Source organism: Falco biarmicus, chromosome 6 (assembly GCF_023638135.1).
Source record: "Falco biarmicus isolate bFalBia1 chromosome 6, bFalBia1.pri, whole genome shotgun sequence".
NCBI lineage: Eukaryota > Metazoa > Chordata > Aves > Falconiformes > Falconidae > Falco > Falco biarmicus.
The window spans coordinates 41,930,844-41,947,885 of NC_079293.1; the positions used below are offsets into that span (position 1 = coordinate 41,930,844).

At 41.0% G+C, this 17,042-nt stretch overlaps 1 protein-coding gene across 2 annotated transcripts in view; it reads left to right on the forward strand.

The window, feature by feature from the left end:
• The first annotated feature begins 1,720 nt into the window (after positions 1-1,720).
• LOC130151943 (plasminogen-like) overlaps positions 1,721-17,042 on the forward strand; it is a 29,246-nt gene continuing 13,924 nt past the window's right edge. The window contains exons 1-10 of one of the 2 annotated variants that reach the window (XM_056344733.1): positions 1,721-1,841; positions 3,203-3,338; positions 3,974-4,080; positions 10,134-10,248; positions 11,297-11,460; positions 11,983-12,112; positions 12,237-12,355; positions 13,802-13,964; positions 14,845-14,975; positions 15,787-15,946. In XM_056344733.1, the coding sequence (XP_056200708.1) occupies positions 1,793-1,841; positions 3,203-3,338; positions 3,974-4,080; positions 10,134-10,248; positions 11,297-11,460; positions 11,983-12,112; positions 12,237-12,355; positions 13,802-13,964; positions 14,845-14,975; positions 15,787-15,946 (1,274 nt within the window). In that variant the 5' untranslated portion in view covers positions 1,721-1,792. The remainder of the gene's footprint in view (positions 1,842-3,202; positions 3,339-3,973; positions 4,081-10,133; positions 10,249-11,296; positions 11,461-11,982; positions 12,113-12,236; positions 12,356-13,801; positions 13,965-14,844; positions 14,976-15,786; positions 15,947-17,042) is intronic. The other variant, XM_056344732.1, reaches the window with a different exon arrangement.

Sequence of the window (17,042 nt, forward strand, 5' to 3'; positions counted from 1 at the left end):
CTAGCAGATCTAGAGTGGCTTCAGACTTCTGCCTATATAGTCTATGGCATTTGCTGTCTGAGGGCAGAGCAAGTAATGCTGTCAGTGGCGGAACAAGAAAGGCTTGGCTCTGTGTAGTTCATATGCCTGCTCATCATGTCCTCCTGCACCTCTTGCTGTCCCCACCTCTCTCCCATATAAAACTGGGAAATCTTCAGGTCCTCCACACCCTCCTCACTCCAAATGTTCCCCTAATCCTGCTTCTTCCCATTCATGTCTCCATAATCTCTCTGTGATGTACTCCTGCTTCCATTAGGACAGACTGTCTCTTGCACATCCATATGTATGAGGTAAATGTTCCCAAGATTTACCTATGCATGCGGTGACAGACCTGCTGACTGGCCAAGCAGAAATGAATGGTGTTTGCTTCCACCATGAGTGTTCTTACGGAAAAAAAAATTGATTTCTTTCCTCTGATGACTGATGTTGATGTGCCTTGTAGGAACATCAGAGTTCCATCCCTCTGCCAGGTGTGGTGGAGGTTGAATGATATGCTCAAAAAGTAACTGTGGAGGTAGGAATGTGGATGAGCTGTGGGTATGGTGGTACATGGACACAACTGACCACAAAACAGCTACCAAGACCAATCATTCAGTTTTCCTACTGGCATCACTTCTGCCCACCCTGACTGCAGGCTACACACTGGCTCCCTACTGAGAGCCCTCTGCAGTGTCCCAGAGCTGAGGCAGAAAGGCCACTTCCCCACTGCCTCCCTACCAACCCAGGGTGTATTTCCCACCTGTACCCTGGAGGCATGTACCATTTGACCAATGCTTTTACCCAAGGTGACCTGCCTAGTCATCACTGCTCACAGGGATGTGGTTGTTGTACGTGGCCTTTCCAGAACCATCATCCTCCCAGCACAGAGGAGAATATGTGGGACTCTCACCTTGCTCCTAACTGTTGTTCTCCTGTGCCCCACCAACCCCAGCTGAAGGCTATACCCACTTGCCAGGCAAACCAGTTTAAAACTCCTGAGAGCACTCTGGCTGGGGATGCCTGGCTTGCCTTAGCTGAGCCCCATGGGTGTGATGGAGGTGGTGTTGCTGAAATGTGTGGCGCACCCTGCATGCACTCTGAGGTCTGGGCAGACCTGAGATACCAGGAGCTTTGCCTGGAAGGCAAATGCACATCATACACTGAACCAAAGTGAACACTGCCTCCCAAATAATGAATAAAAAACAATCCAGAAATGGGAAACAACTGAAGGAAGGAAGCTTCTTTCCCCCAGGAAGGACTCTGGAGATTGTTGAAAGAAATTCTGGTGCAAAGTTAGCATTATCAGGGTTTAGTTTTGGGGACTGGCTTACACAAAAGTGTAAATCAGAAGCAGTTCCAACTAGAGCAGTCCAAGTCTGTGACTGAAAATACTGCTGGGACTGAAAGCTGAATATAAAGGACTTGTAGAATTAGATTGTGCCCAGGTTTCCATACTTTACCACCACCATGATCCCCATCTTTTACTTCAGCAAAGCGAGGCCAAGCAATCTCAGAACACAAATATGCCCCACAAAACAAAAGAGTACCTTCAGATTTCCCAGCATCCAGTACAAATGATTGAGTCCGATTTGGTAATCCATCCAATTCAAGGCTGGTTCAATGGCCACACCACGGCAAAGGGGGTCACAGCATGGGAGAATGATTAACTTAATCCTCCTGCCTTGTTTGTTTGATGCTGCCTCACTCCACTGCAAGTCAATAAAACTTTGTGCACGGACACACACAACTTCCAGCACCTGCCAGCTGGGCCAAAATGGGGATTAGCAGAGCTGCCTTTCTCTTTCTTTTCTTGCTCAGCTCAGGTAAGAGTCCTTTGCCTTCCGCTTGCCTGGGTGACATGGGGATCAAGGGCTTGCAAGATCCATTTGATGAAGGTGGGACCTCGAATCCCTGTTTCATCATTTACCTGGACGATGATGGATTTGGGGCTTCCTGGCCAGAGAGTTGCTGTTGAACAACAACTGTGCTGTGAACAACCACAAGAGCTGTGATTGCTCCAGTGTTGTGTTCATTAAAGACACCAGAAGAGCAACAGCTTTGGGGAACAAATGGCTCCCTGAAAACACACCGCATGGCCAGAAATGGGGATACCTTTGGAAAGCATCCCAAAAGCCTGCTACAAAACCTATAGCAGTTAGAGAGACTGCTTTCTCTGGTTTTAGCAGGCTTTGGATCAAATACTAAAGCCATTTTACTGCCAAGCATTGCTAGGCACAGTGTTCCTGGTTTTCATCCTCTATGATAGGAGTTTTAAAGTTTTAAAATTAAATATTTAAAACAAAATTAAAAATGAAAAAGCTCCTTTATATTCCAGCAATTTCACATTTTCTGTTGTCACTAACAAGAAAATGTTCTCTCTTGTTTTCCGGGGGGCAGTAGAAATTTAATCTTCAATAACTAGATCAACTTTTCCAGGAATATGCCTAGAATTGTTTTTTGCAACTCCAAAAGAAGACAGGTGTTCCACTAAGGATAATATATGAATTTCAAGCTCATCTACAAATTCTGTTAATAAATATTCCGTATGTAGTATAAATTTCAATCAGATTTCAATCAGATATCATATTCCTAGTACTTTAACATTGCATATCATTGTATGGCACTTAAATGACTTTTACAAAGTACTGTTAAAAACATCTCGGTACAGTTTGTATGCTTTTCTAATAGCCCAGGCATTTAATATGTCAGAATACCAGGAATGTATCATTGTGTGATTGTGCTGGGTTAGAAGAAACAGCTAATGACGTTATTTTTATTTGCTTATTGTTATCAGCTCTAACTCACTTGCTCCGAGGTGATGGTCCACAAAACTGCCTTAAAAATATTATTTATGTCTTCTGGATTAGTACTGGTCAAGTCTGGAAAGTTACATATATAAAAGAAGAAAATGGTTTGCTCACATATATTTGAGTATTCTGTTCAATTATCATGTGTCATGTCCAGGTTTATAAGGATTTGGACTTCAGCCAGAGTAATAAATTTCCTGCTGCATTTTCATATGTATTGTATTCTTTTTTAAGTTTATAATTTGCAGTGTTTTCCAGGTAACTAACATCACATTTTCTTTTCTGTTAGCTAAGCTTTTGCCAACCTGTGTTGCCTTGTAGATTCTTAACTGCAGCATTCTCATTTTTAATGTCTGATTTCTTTCCTCCCTTTGTAGTGAAAGGAGATATACTGGATGACTATTTAAGAACAGATGGTGTTTGGCTACTTACTCGAAATAAACAGGTTTACAATACAAATAATGAAAAAGAATGTGCAGAGAAATGTGAAGCAGAAAGAAATTTTAATTGCAGGTAATTTCTGTTGAATCTTCAAACTATGTCATTGTGGGTGCCTGCATATCAATGATGTTTTCCTACTGTTGCTCAGAACCAACAACCCCATCCTGCTGCAGCAGTGCCTCCCATGCCTGTGCCTTTATCTTGTGGCTTATCTCCACCCATAAATTGCCACAAGGTCAAGTAAAGCATGGATTTACAATGTATTACTCATTCTGTAGTAAATGCTTAAGTTCCTGCTCTTACCCAATGTTAGGTGGAGAGCTGCTTACGCCTCTTTAGCTGGGTGCTGCCTTGTTTCACAAAAGAAGAGTGAGATACTTCTAATTCATTGTAGGGAAAGGTGCTGACCTGAGCACTTAGGATGCTGTTGACAATGTTTTGCCAATGGAGTAACTAGCTTCCCACACACCAACTTACTCACGTAGTCATACATCCTGAAAAAGTCATCCACTTTGGTGCAGTAGAAAATGTCAGTCTCTTACTCAGTGTCTCAGATACTGAGTGCAGTATCTGAAATACAGAAATTGATACAAGGCAGTGCTGATAAATTAATAATTTATAGAAAAATAATTATGAGTTAATTAATTTGAATTTAATTTAAAATATTTCTTCCTACGTCAATGTTGCTTCCTTCTTAATTTCAACAGGGCTTTCCTATTCACCAGGAAAAAGCTACAGTGTTTAACACTGGCTGAAAACACCAAAATGACAGTGACATTTGACAGCGTGGATGTAGTTCTTTATGAGAAGAAAAGTATGTATATAGTAAGATGCTATACTTTACACATCAAACCTATTTTAATGACATCCTTACACTCTCTGCTGCAGTGATGGAGCAGCCGTTGCAGGTGGGGACAGTTTCAGTGAGGTGGGCCTGCACCCATTATGTACTGGGCTGAAACTGCCAGAGAAGTCCACATATAGCATCAAGGCTTCTTATATTTGAACTTGTATTTAACTCCTTTGGTCATGTATTGTTGGGACCAGGCAGAATAAACATACTCCAAAGCAAAAATCATGTATTTCTCTGCCCTTTAAGTATTTGCAGTCCTCTGCTTCATGGAGCCAGTGGAGTCCTTGGTCATACAAAATCTCAAGACCACAGGATTATCTATGCCTATGTACCCACTTCTCTAATTTTCTGTGTAATAACTCAGTCAAGAATTATTTGTCTTAAATAACTGTATTGACTTATAATTGTTGTGTTATTTTAAATTATAATCAAATGTTCGCATTTTGTAAGCTGTTTTGTTTATGCTTAATTCTTATTATATGGCAGGCTCAGATAAGTGGCTTGGTTTTAAGATTATTTTTGGAATTAATGCTTTTCTAAGTTTTGAATACATTCTATATAGCTGGGAAAATAAATATTTTTTTAATAACTAGATTATCTTCATAAATTTTGTGGGAACATAGATAATGCAGTCACAAACACTAACTTCAATGAGTCTTCTGGGAAAAATAAATCTATTGCTAACCAATATGTAAGATGAATAGTGAACATTTCTTGTTAAGAATAATTCACTTAGTTTCAGATTATTTTTGGTGTCTTTACAATTCTGAAGCATTTGAAAGATAGACAGAAAAAGGAACCTGCATGAATAACCATGCTGCAGGTCCCATTTACCATATCAAAGTTTTAAACAGAAAGCGGTTCATGTCCAAATTCCCAGCTAGTATGAACTGATACAGTGCTGATGAATTCATTAACATCTGCTGGAGATTTGGCTTAAACATAACAAAAACCTAAAGTGTTAACATTTACACATCCGTAACCTAATTCTGCTACTAGGCTGGATAATGGGTTGCCAGGTTCACAACACTGGGTACATCCTGGTTCATAACAGATATGTTCAGTAAGTACTAACTGAACCTCTAGCTGATTATCAGCCAGTGACATTTTGTTCTTATGGTGCAATATGTGTCCCTTGGTGTCTCCTTTCTATGCAAATGACAGGTGGATTTTCTCACCAGTTTTCCTGAACTTGCAGTTTATGCTTAGCTCAGACAGATTGCTAAAGCCATAAAAGCTAGAATTTGAAGTGTACTGCTTGATCTTGAGTGTGATTGTGGTCAGATTCCTTCTTGTTTTAAAAGGCAAAACTGCTGTTGCGGCTGCTTTGATCAAAAGATTTTAGCTCTATAGTCCTGTGCCCCCATGCCCCAGTAACAGACCTCACAAGGCTAAAGCCTATGGAGAGCTCTTCTCCACCGTTATTTTTCACATTTCTCATAGACCACAGATGTGTGAGTCACCATTACAGAAAAATATTGGAGCAGGTTCAGCCAAATAATTTCTGGCACAAGTGGAGTATCTGTGGAAACAATGGGTGTAGCCAGTGCCTCAGCATTTTAAATGTGATGTTTTTTCACTGAAGTCAAAATTGGTTGGAGTTTTCCTTTGAGGTTAGAACAGGATAAAGGATGAATATGTGCTCTGAAAATTCCTCTGCATATGTTGAAAGTGAATAGGCACATGCACAAGTCATTAATTATTAAATTGAAATGAGCCCTTCTAAATGAATAAATAATCCTTATTGATCCTAATTGTATGCTGTCAGAGGGCCACACGATAACTCAGGCTTAAAGGGGTACAAATTAAGACAACATCCCTAACCTCGTCAAGGCCCCTTTACATTGCTTGCCATTGTCCAAGCTCTCCCAAACTTCTGAAACATCTGAAGAAACACACCTGAGCTTCTGCCGGCAGCAAAACGCTTGATTTGATACCCAGGAGCCTTGGTGTCTCAGGAAAAGGAGACAGCATTCTTTGGCTTCTCTTCTTTCTTGCCTGCGTCCTCCACAGCTATTCCCTGGAAGACAGGCCTAGTGCCTCCAGCCTCAGTGTTCATCCCAGTGACCTTCCTGAACACAAGTAACCTAGAAATTTAGTCAGAGCCCTCAGCTCTGCTGCTCACACCCACGTTGGAGGCAGCTTTTCCTGAAAAAAAAAAAAGGCAAAAAAAAAAAAAAGGCCTAGCTTGGCACCTTCTCATGCTTCAGGATGGATTTGTCTTGTTTACATTTTAGCTTTAACTGAAACTGTAGGGTGAGATATAGGTCTGCTCCCCTCCCTCCTCATCCTCTTGGAAGCAGAGCTTTTCCTTCCTGGCCATGAGCAGGACTGAAGGAAATGTCACCACCTGAGTCCACTGCAGGAGGAGACACCGTGTCTGGTTCCTCACACCGAGGGACCAGCTCAAAAGCCTGTAGATGACTATCATGGCAGGGGGTCCCCACCGAATGGAGGCACTTGTCTGGCTGTCAGGCCCAGGACAGAGACGTGCTTACTTGCTGTCCTTCCGCAGGGTGAGAATCCCACCTAAGCATGGCAGGCAGCCACCTCTCTTCCTTCACTGCAATCACTGTGTAGGCTGTCATAGCAAACACATTCAGCTCTAGCCCTTCTGCAGTTACCAGTCCTTTGCTGTGGCTGGGAGACCTTTCCTGATAATTTTAAACTAGAGGCTGGCTCTTCTCAGCTCCCACTGCAGACTGAGTGGAGGTCAAGTCTCCCTCATATTTAACATCTATCACTGTCACTGAAAGCTGCAATTAGGCACTGCCACAGTCATGAATGGTCATGGATACCAAATCCTTTCATGTGGAACCTATTTTCTCTTTCCCTGATTTATCCTTGTGCTAATGGTCATGGTTATTTGAAACAACCCAACCCACATACCTGAGCCTTGAGGCAGCTCGATACTAGCGGGGGAAAAAATCTGCTTCACAGACTCCTCATTTTCATCTAATGAGTTATCAGGCATCATCTCCTCATCATTCAGCATTCTTACAATCTGCAGCAATTTGGGAACTGCTTGTCTCAGCTTTATCTCCTGACACCTTCTGCACTCCAGGATGCCCACCTCTGACAGGTGGGGGACACACTGTCACCCTTGGCTATACCATTCAGCTCGTGTGCTGCTGCTATGCAATGCACTACCTCTGCCTTCATAGGGATACCTCTTCATGAGAGTCTGCTTCAGCAGGAAGTGCTTTTAGCTCCAGCAGCCAAAGAGTTGCTTCATTTGTTTTTCCAGGGCGCAGATTTACAGTGCCTAATTTTTTTTATTTTTTTTTTCAAACAGAGGATGTAGAGTCATCTTCCTTCCACTTTCCACTAGCAGGAATATATGACTATCTCGTTCCTTCTGAAGCTCACAGCTACCACTGCCAACATCTTTGTGGAGTCTTTGGATAATCCAAATGTCAGCATTTTGTATTTGTAATGGCCCCAGTCCACCTCAAACCAGAGATATTTCTCAAAAGGCTGTTAAAGTGCATCATAAAAGTGATACTCACCTTCTTAGAAGCAACAATCACCACTGAAGCTGGTGAAGGGTCTGGAGCACAAGCCTTTCAAGGAACACCTGAGGGAACTGGGGTTGTATAGTCTGGGGAAGAAGAGACTCAGGGAACCTTACAGCTCTCTACAACTGCCTGAAAGGAGGTGGTAGGCAGGCAGGGGTAGGTCTCTTCTCCCTGATAACAAGGAACAGGACAAAAGGAAATGGCCTCAAGTTACACCAGGGGAGGTTTAGATTGGCTATTAGGAAAAATTTCTTCACTGAAAGGGTGGTGAAGTATTGAAACGGGCTGCCCAGGGAGGTGATGGAATCACTGTCCCTGGAGGTTTTAAAAATATGCATAAATGCAGTGCTTACTGACGTGGTTTAGCGGTGGCCTTGGCAGTCCTGGGCTAATGGTTGGACTTGATGATCTCAAAAGTCTTTTCCATCCTAATTTTTTCTATGATTCTATTCTAATCTAATTAATCACAGCCAGCATCCCCCTGCCTGAACTTGAATTTACAAATAGAGACATTTAGCTCCCTTAAGCCTCACAAAAGTTTTCCGTCCCCACCATGACTCCTTAGCACCAGGAAATAGCTGTTGTAAAACTCCTTTTTGCTGAGATATGATGAAATCTGTTCTGCTTAAAGAAAGTAATCTACAGGACATTTTGTGACCCTGCCACTCCCTTAGGTTCATGGTGACTGTACAATCTCATGTATGCCTGACTCAGACCTTGGAGTTCATAAGAGCTACTCTGACCCCAGTCTTTGCCAGAGCTCATTTTCCTTGGGACTGGATTCAACATATACATACAAAACATCTACTTTAAAACTGAAAGGTTCATCCCTCTGGAAACTCCATGAATATATATCTGGCAGTTACAGTTTTACTTACCTTATGTTAATGGAAAAACCCTGTATGAGGAATCCTCTTTTGATTACAGCCTCCTTGTTAACAGCAGGAATAATCCACAAGGCCCAGATACATAGGTTTTGTGGGTTATGCTCACTACATTTTGTTGAGTCAGATTTCCTTTGGTTCTAATTGGCCTTTCAGAGTTCAAGAACCATGGCATTTTTATAGACTCAGTGGCCATCTAGGATGCTCACCCTCTTGTAGGGTTAATAACCAAAGTTTTGGGAATTAGTCACTGAAATGTTTTGTAAGAACTTGGTTAAAGACGTCTTCTTTACAGAGCAGTTTGCCCAGTCAAATCTTAATTTTGTCTTGACATACAGTTTGGCGTTTGATCCCATCCCTCTTTTGAGGAACACAGACCATCAGGGGTTATAGGGCAGCACAGGCAACTCCTGCCCAGGACAGAAAAGTAAAAGAGACTTTGGGGGTCAAACAGCAAGAAACCATGTTACTAAATGCTGTTTAAGAGGGATCAAATATCAAAGCATAAATCCATGGTGGTTTCCACATGTCATTTGAACTGGGAAGTTACTTGCTTGTCTTCATTCCTGATCCAGCTCTACAGAGCCTCCACCCCTTGCCCCAGGTGTCAGATGTGTCCAGCTTTTTTTTAGGCAGGCTAAAACCATTTAGAAGAAACCTGGCAACACCAGGAAGTCCATGGGCAAGGCCATTGACCAGAGATGGTCATGCTGGGACCTGCTACTAGAGTATCAGTGCTGAAGCAGTAGTGACAAGACTTTTGGGCACACCAGTAGCTCTCTGACAACCAGGCAGCAGGTCCCTTTTGGCAAGACAACGCAGCACAGACATTAGTAGTCCCAGCCACACACTGCGACAGCAGTAACTGTTGCAAGGTGTCCAAACAAGGCTCACCTTTCCTATCAGACTGGTCTCCTGTTCTTGCTTTAGCATTTCCATTTTACATTTTGGGGTTTAGGGGGAACCTTCTTGTGCAAGCAAATATCTGAAAGGGGAAATGAAGGTCACTCCCCCAAATAATTGGTGGTTTTTCAAAGTCTGTTGCAAATAAAAGCATCATCAACATGCTTTGCATTCTTTCCGCTTTGGAATCCCACTAGAAAGTATCTGGGAGTCTGAGGGTGAGAGGAATCAAAGATTTGGGGGCTGCTTATGTGACAAACATATTTTGATAACTAAAAATTTTCTGGCCTGAAGGGATAGTTGCATGACACCCACACTGTGAATGTGCTTATGAGCAATGCATTTCAAAGAACCTCCAGCTACTGGTGAAAGACCTTCCTTTTTATCCCAGTAGTATAGCAGTATAAGCATACATCTTATACATGTCAAAAACAATTGCAACTTGTTATATCTGTTCTCTTAACTAGCCTTTACTAGCTTTATAGAAATGCTTCAGGAATTTTCCTCTGTAGTTGCTTAGTACTCGGTAACTAATTTGTTTTTAAATGCCTTATGGAATCACAGCTGTTTGCATGCACAAGAGGTTCAAAACATGCGTAAAACATGGTCCATCATGAACTGATGAACTTCAGAGTTATCTGAAGATTCTCAGTTTCAAAATATGCAATGCTGTAACATCATTGAATTAACAAAGCCAATTCCATTTCAGTTTACCTTCTACAGTGTAAAAGAGGGATTGGGAAGGACTACAGAGGAATGGAAGCTAAAACTCGGAGGGGTATTCCATGCCAGAAGTGGGCAGAAAAAACACCCCACAACCCAAAGTATGGTCTTATTTAGATTTGTCTTCATGTTGTTCTGAATCTCTTCCAAGCTTTCTCAACTTAATGTGTATAAACAACTTTATAGTACATGTTATCAAAGGCAGTTGTCAGGTGACTTTCTAAGACAATTTTATCTTCTTCTGTCTTGTTAATTTGGACTCTACTGGAAGAGAACTGCAATGACCTGGGTAAGGAAAAGGTATATTGTCAGCTAGAAAAGTTGTGTCTAAAAGCTGGGCCTCTTAAGAAGATGAAATGCTCCTTCTGTCAACACATGAGGAAAATTTTGTTGGTGGTGACAGTAGGGCCATAATTCCTCTCTTCTGTATAAGGTGTAGAAAAAAAGGCTGTGATAACTGTCCACGTCTGTGACCCCCTGCCTGTCATCCAGACAGTCAAGAAGAAACATCCAGCAAAGTATCCAAGCCCAAAGGGACCTGCCCAGGCAGAGTTTTCTCCAGGCTGCTGCCACTGGGCTCGCTGAAGCCAGTGTGGGAGCAAAGGTTCTGTTTTCTTTGTTGGAGATTTATCTGTTAAAAAAAAATATTTTTTGTTGTTCTAATGAAACTTGGATGTACATGTTTAGATTTTTTGTTTAAAAGCCATTTAGTCTTCTCTGGGAGGACTGCTATAGGAAGAAGTCTAAGGTCACTTGCTTCAAAATCTTGCAAATTAAGATGCGGTTGTGTTTGGTGAATACTCTCTAGAAATACTCCACTCAAAGTAGCTCCACTAAGAAAAATACATGGCAGAGCCACAGGTCATCAACTGGATGCAAGTATTAAAGACAATACTTATCCTTTAAGACTGTCATAGTCCTTACAGGCTGTAAACTCACTCATCATTTGCAACTGGGACCTAGGGAGAAAGCTACTAACAGTAGTTATAGAATGTTTTTTCAGATTTCGTTGAAAGGTTTCAATGGGAAATCTGTTTCTCTCATTATTACTGGAATTAATAGAGTCCACAGCTGCCTAAGCAAGTTGTACATTTCCCTTCTGCTCCACTAAATTACTGGAATTAAAACAGAATTTTAATGCTGTTACAGTCATACACCTGAAAAACACCCCAATGCAGGGTTGGAAGAAAACTACTGCAGAAATCCTGATGGGGATGAACGTGGACCCTGGTGTTACACAACAGATCCTGCTACCAGATTTGATTACTGTAACATCCCAGAGTGTGAGGGCCAGGTCATGTACACTGGAGAAGGTATATTTCTTTTTCAGAGAAGGAGTGTCTGAGTAGGTAATGTTATTGTTATTCCTGCTATTTGTTCTTGCTTTATTATTGTAGATTGGTTTCAAATGTGAATTTAGATCAAGCTGGGACTTAAGTTCTCAACACAAAGGTTTTTTCTTAATTGGCTCCAGTTATCAAAGTAATTTTGTAAATTTTTTTTCTGAAATTTTAAAATCTTTTGCTGATATTGTCCTGCTCTTACTCCTGGCAACTTATTTTATTTGAATGAGAGTAAAGATTGACCCAAGTTCTGTTTTACATACATCCCATTGCTATTAGTACATACAGATATGTGACAAAGTTCTCCCTCCAAATAACATGTATCCCTAAAGCTTTATACATTTGGCTAGGCTGTAATTTGTGGTTTTCTGCATTCCTTTCATCATTATCTGGAGCAAAACCCTCTTTTCCTTTCAGTGTAGTCTCCCATGAATAGATCAGGATCAGAATTCACAGCTCTCGTAAACCTTGCTTTGTTTTCATTCTGCCTAGAACCTACAGTGGAATGCATGCAGTGTAATGGTGAAGACTACCATGGAGAATTTTCCAGAACAGAGTCTGGGCTTCAGTGCCAGCACTGGGATGCCCAAGAGCCTCATATGCATGGATTTACCCCAAAACAGTGAGTCACACTCAGTGCTGGATTAATTCCTGCAGTGCCTGGGAGACCCTGCCTGCAGACAGCCCAATTGCTACAGCTGGCCATAGCTGACTCACAAGCTCCTCTTTCATTTTAAAATACGCAGCTTTCCAGAGAAGGACCTGAAGATGAATTATTGCCGTAATCCTGATGGTGAACTTCGGCCCTGGTGTTTCACTACCAGCCCTACTAAACGCTGGGAATATTGCAATATTCCTCGTTGCAGTGAGTCTGATTTCCTGAGATCACTCCAGAGGGTAGCTTTCACATTAAAATCGTTCAGAGAAGGGAAAGGCAAGAAATCACGGTTCTGACTAATCCAAGGAAATCACTGTGAACCAGGGAAAGTGCAAATTAATAAACAGAATCACTCTTTAAATTTCTATTACATAAAGTCATGTAATGTCAACAAGGATGCAAGTATCACGAAGTGCAATAATGCCAAAGACGTTATGGAAACCCTAATTTGTCTTCAACCACCTTACTATTCAATTTGCCTGAGAGGCAGGGCATTCAAGTTATATGAGGTGGTAGTTTTCAGCTCACCTGCTAACTCCTGGAAAGCACCTAGATCACCATGTGGGTGTACTGTGACATTTAACTGGGTCTGGCCAGCACAGCCAGCACTGCCTTTTTCTTAGCAAGGGATGAGTCTGGGGAAACAAGCTGAGGCCTCAGGAGAAAAACCTGATTTATCAGTGAGCTAGCTTAACCGATTAAGCTGAGCACACTAAATCTGGACATTCCAAAGCACTGAACAACTAGATTAGCATTGCTGTTTGTAGAACTGGCCTGCACTTTGAGAAAAAATGTTTGTGTTTTTGTCTCTAGAGCTTGCTTTCTTATACATCTGCACTTGCCAGTGCTCTAAGCAGCAGCATGTGTTTGCTAGATGTAGTTCACCTCAGCATGCTCAATTAGAGATGGAAGAATGACTATTTATAGACTTCTGTGATACATATGATAAAGTAAATTGTGAATGTTACCATAGCAACTCCATGTTGTGCTTAAAGTTTAAGGAACAGACTAACCTTTGTCTCCTCAGGAAATTCCATGTGCAAAGTATATATAATAGGTATGCACTGTATATTTGTTTTCCCTCTGTCCTCTGCAGTTCTCTGCCTCTGATCGTTATTCTTACTTTCTTTGCTGTTCCCCACATGCCAGACTAACTCACTTTCCTTCACTCCTGCCCCACTTGCCCAATTCACTGACTCCAGGGGCTCAACACTGAAGGCTGTTTTGCTTTCTCTCACAATTTTTCCTTGGCCCTTATCCTTTCTGCCCTTCCACACTACCTGTGTGTGTTATATGAATGTGCTCCCTTCATCCCACTTGTTTATACAAGGCTGTACTGGACTACTTACTGCCTTTCCAGCTCTGCTCTCACGGGACTGCAGGCACAAAGTCTGGCTCAACCCAGCAAAGTTATTTACTGACTACTGTAAAAGGGCAGGCACAGGACAGCTGTTTGGCAGCCTGACTGCTTGTGAAAATGTACACCTTGATTTTGTCGTAGCTTTCAACCAATGTCACCTTTGCGGAAAGAGAAAAATATGAATGTTTCACATTACAGAAAACAAAGGGATTTAAAATATATTTGAAAGCACTAGTTAGCAGCATTTTTCATTTCTTTTCTTTTTTTTTTTTTTTTTTTAAATCCTGTTACAGCTATGCACCTACCAGTCTCTGGCCTGGGCTCCCAGTGTCTTTCAGGGAAAGGAGAAAACTATCGAGGCAGGATAGCCGTCACCGAATCAGGAAAAGCCTGCCAACCCTGGAACACACAGTTTCCTCACAAACATGGTTGGATTCCTGACAGATATCCCTGCAAGTATGTTGAGCATCATCATTTTTTTAAATACCAAAGAACATAGTTATTCCTTATTGATCCAGATGCAGAGGCAAGAGAAGCACAGGTTTTCCACAGTTATGTTGATAAATTATTTTCTCATCTTTTGTCAGCTCTCATTACTTTTGTTCAGGTCTTGATCTTCATTTTTTTTCTTCATTCCTTTTTTTTTACTAGCTATTTTGTTCTCACATACTTGTCTCACATGTCTCCTCCACATCCCACTGCAGAGCTACAAGTATTTACTACTTTTATGTTTAAAATCTTCTGGCTGTGTTTTGGCACACTTTCAATAAGTTACTTTTCTGAAGGTCTAGGATGCTTCAATACATCTTTATGCTCCAAGGTCAGAGGAGCGGGGTTTGCAGAGCTGGGTAGCTGGGACTGACCAGACTTTTGACTCCGTATTTTCATCCTGTGGGTGTTGAACTGGGTCCTGCAAGTTTTCCTGGGCATGTGAAACCCTGTCCATTATCACAGAGCAGAGAGCAGCATGCACTGGTGCTCATCTGCGCACTCTTCCAGGATCAGTTCATGACACCCAGCCTTGACTGGTTCTTACCATAATAGTCAGGTACACCAATGGTGCTTCTATTTTGAAGTCAGCTTCTACTGCCATATCTTGGCCTCAAAAACCAGAGCAGAATGTGTAAGCATTGGAAAAGTTCTGCATATCATCAGCATTTAAGACTGTAAATTTGAAGGTTGTTGCTTAGTCCCAAAATAGTGGTGCACAAAGTAAATTAATCTCTAAAAAGCATAAATGTAACCACTGAGTTGAGTCCTGCATGCAGTAGTTGTTAATAGTCTTGCACACAACTCTTTTGGATTTTTGTGTGTAAAGCGGATGTTTCTGTTTCAGGGGCTTAGAGGAAAACTACTGTAGAAACCCTGATGGAGAGAAAAGGCCTTGGTGCTACACCATCAACGGCAACGTTCGGTGGGAATATTGTGCCATTCCCCACTGTGATGGGCCAGAACAAGGGATTGCTGGTACAAGTAGTGGAACATACTTGAAATAAGGACTTTAAACTAGTGAGAGATTTATTGTTTCTCATTGTAAATGTGTTAAATCTTTTTTCCAGTCAACCTTGTCATTGTTGTTAATGCAGTTTTTCTGCTTGGCGTGTTACAAAACCTGCCAAATATTGAAAAATTACAGGATGAAAGAGGTTGTTGGGGTTTTTTATTATTATTCCTTTTTTTTCCCAAAGATAGGGCATTTTTAGCAAGTTAATTGAAACATGAAAAACAGGGATAAAAAGATGAAAAAGTGCTCTATAAAATGAAGTCCCATTTTTTGAAAGTAGCCACAAGAGAGGACAGGAGCTTCCAAAGTAATAAAAGTATCTTCTGAAACTTCCATTCATTTTAGCACAAAAAATAACAAGAAAGCCTTAGTGCAATCAAAAGGATAATAGAGAGTATAAAGTTTAAAATAGTGTCCATTTTAGAAATATATTGGGGCAAAATCATTAGCATCTGATCTTTGAGGATTTTTTCGATGAACTTTCTGATTTTTAGTTCAAACATGTTCACATATACCAAAATGAAACTGAGTGGTGATTGCTCCACTGAATGACACCTGACAGATGAGGGTAATCTGTGAAAGTTTTCTAAATATCTTTGGAAATGCCCTTCTGTCCTTCTGCTTTTCATGCTGGCCATGATGCTCTCACTGGATGCTGTCTGTATAAACAAATAATTTGGTTTTGTCATCCTGTGTGTTTGATGCTTTCTTCTGCCTACTCAATAAGAACATAAAATCGTGATGCAACAGACCAGTTTCTGCTGTTTGCTGCAGATGTGCCTGTGCAGGTTCCCCTGCCAGAGGAGTGCTACCAAGGCAGAGGCCAGAGTTATCGTGGCACAGCTTCCATCACTGCATCAGGAAAAAAATGCCAGGCCTGGAACTCCATGTTCCCACACAGGCATGAAAAAACCCCGGACAGATTCCCAGATGCGTATGTTTATCTCACTTTTTCTTGCTTTATCTGACAATGACTATTGCTGCTTATATTATCTTTGCACATCTGTGCTTTAAAACACTGTCAGGGTATGTATCAATAAAAGACAATTTTTCCAAGACACTGAAACATTTTCTGTTACTCTCATTTATAAAAACTGTTTTCTTGTTATTTAAATTCTGAGTAAAATACAGATGTGTCACTTTACTCTTAAATGTGAGCTTCTGTAACCAACCCTGTGAGACTTGTATCCAGAGTCTGGGGATCTGTTGAAATATGCATTTTGTTTATTAATTTGAGACCTCTGTGGTGGCCTTTCTACTTATTTCATCTGGGGACAACACAGCATTTAGGCTGCAAAACACACAGTCAGATATATTATGATTAGAACTACCATTTAAATGTTCTTTGTAGCTGGAATTGGTCGACCAGAATTACATATACTGAATTTTCCCTCTTGGCTGGTCTTCTTCAGACTAACAAAATTGGACCAGCAATGACTTAGAGAGCTAATTGAAATTACTAATGTGCCAGTTTTTAATAGGGTAGGACAGCACCAAGGTATCAGCTGCTAGGAGATCCATCATTGCGTGGTGAATTACAAGTATAAGCAGGAAGGTTGATACTTTCTGTGTTTTTGGGCTTTTTTTATGATGTCACACTAAATAATTTTTTTTTACATTTTCAGTCATATTTTGACATCAAAAATAATGATGTAGTGAAACTGGAACATCCTCAGAGGGGTTGTTTTTCACAAACATTTAAAAAAATTGAAATCAAGCTGTGAAAATGTGTAATTAAGGTGTTCTGACATATCCAGAAAAGAAGCATTTCAATTTTTGTATTCTGTGACAGTGATGTGATTCAGGATGGGGAAATATTCCAACTCTGCAAATTACTTAAGAGAGAAAGAGAAATTCTATTTCCCCCTGCCCCAGCAAGCACAGGCATGGGAGTGGTCCCACTGAATTCAGTAGAAATGTTGGAGGGTGGGGGTGAATCATTTGCATAAGTATTTGTTTGCCATTCTTCTGAATATAAGAAAGAACCCTTTGACATTTTAAAATAAAAATTTTGGGAAAGCATAATTGCC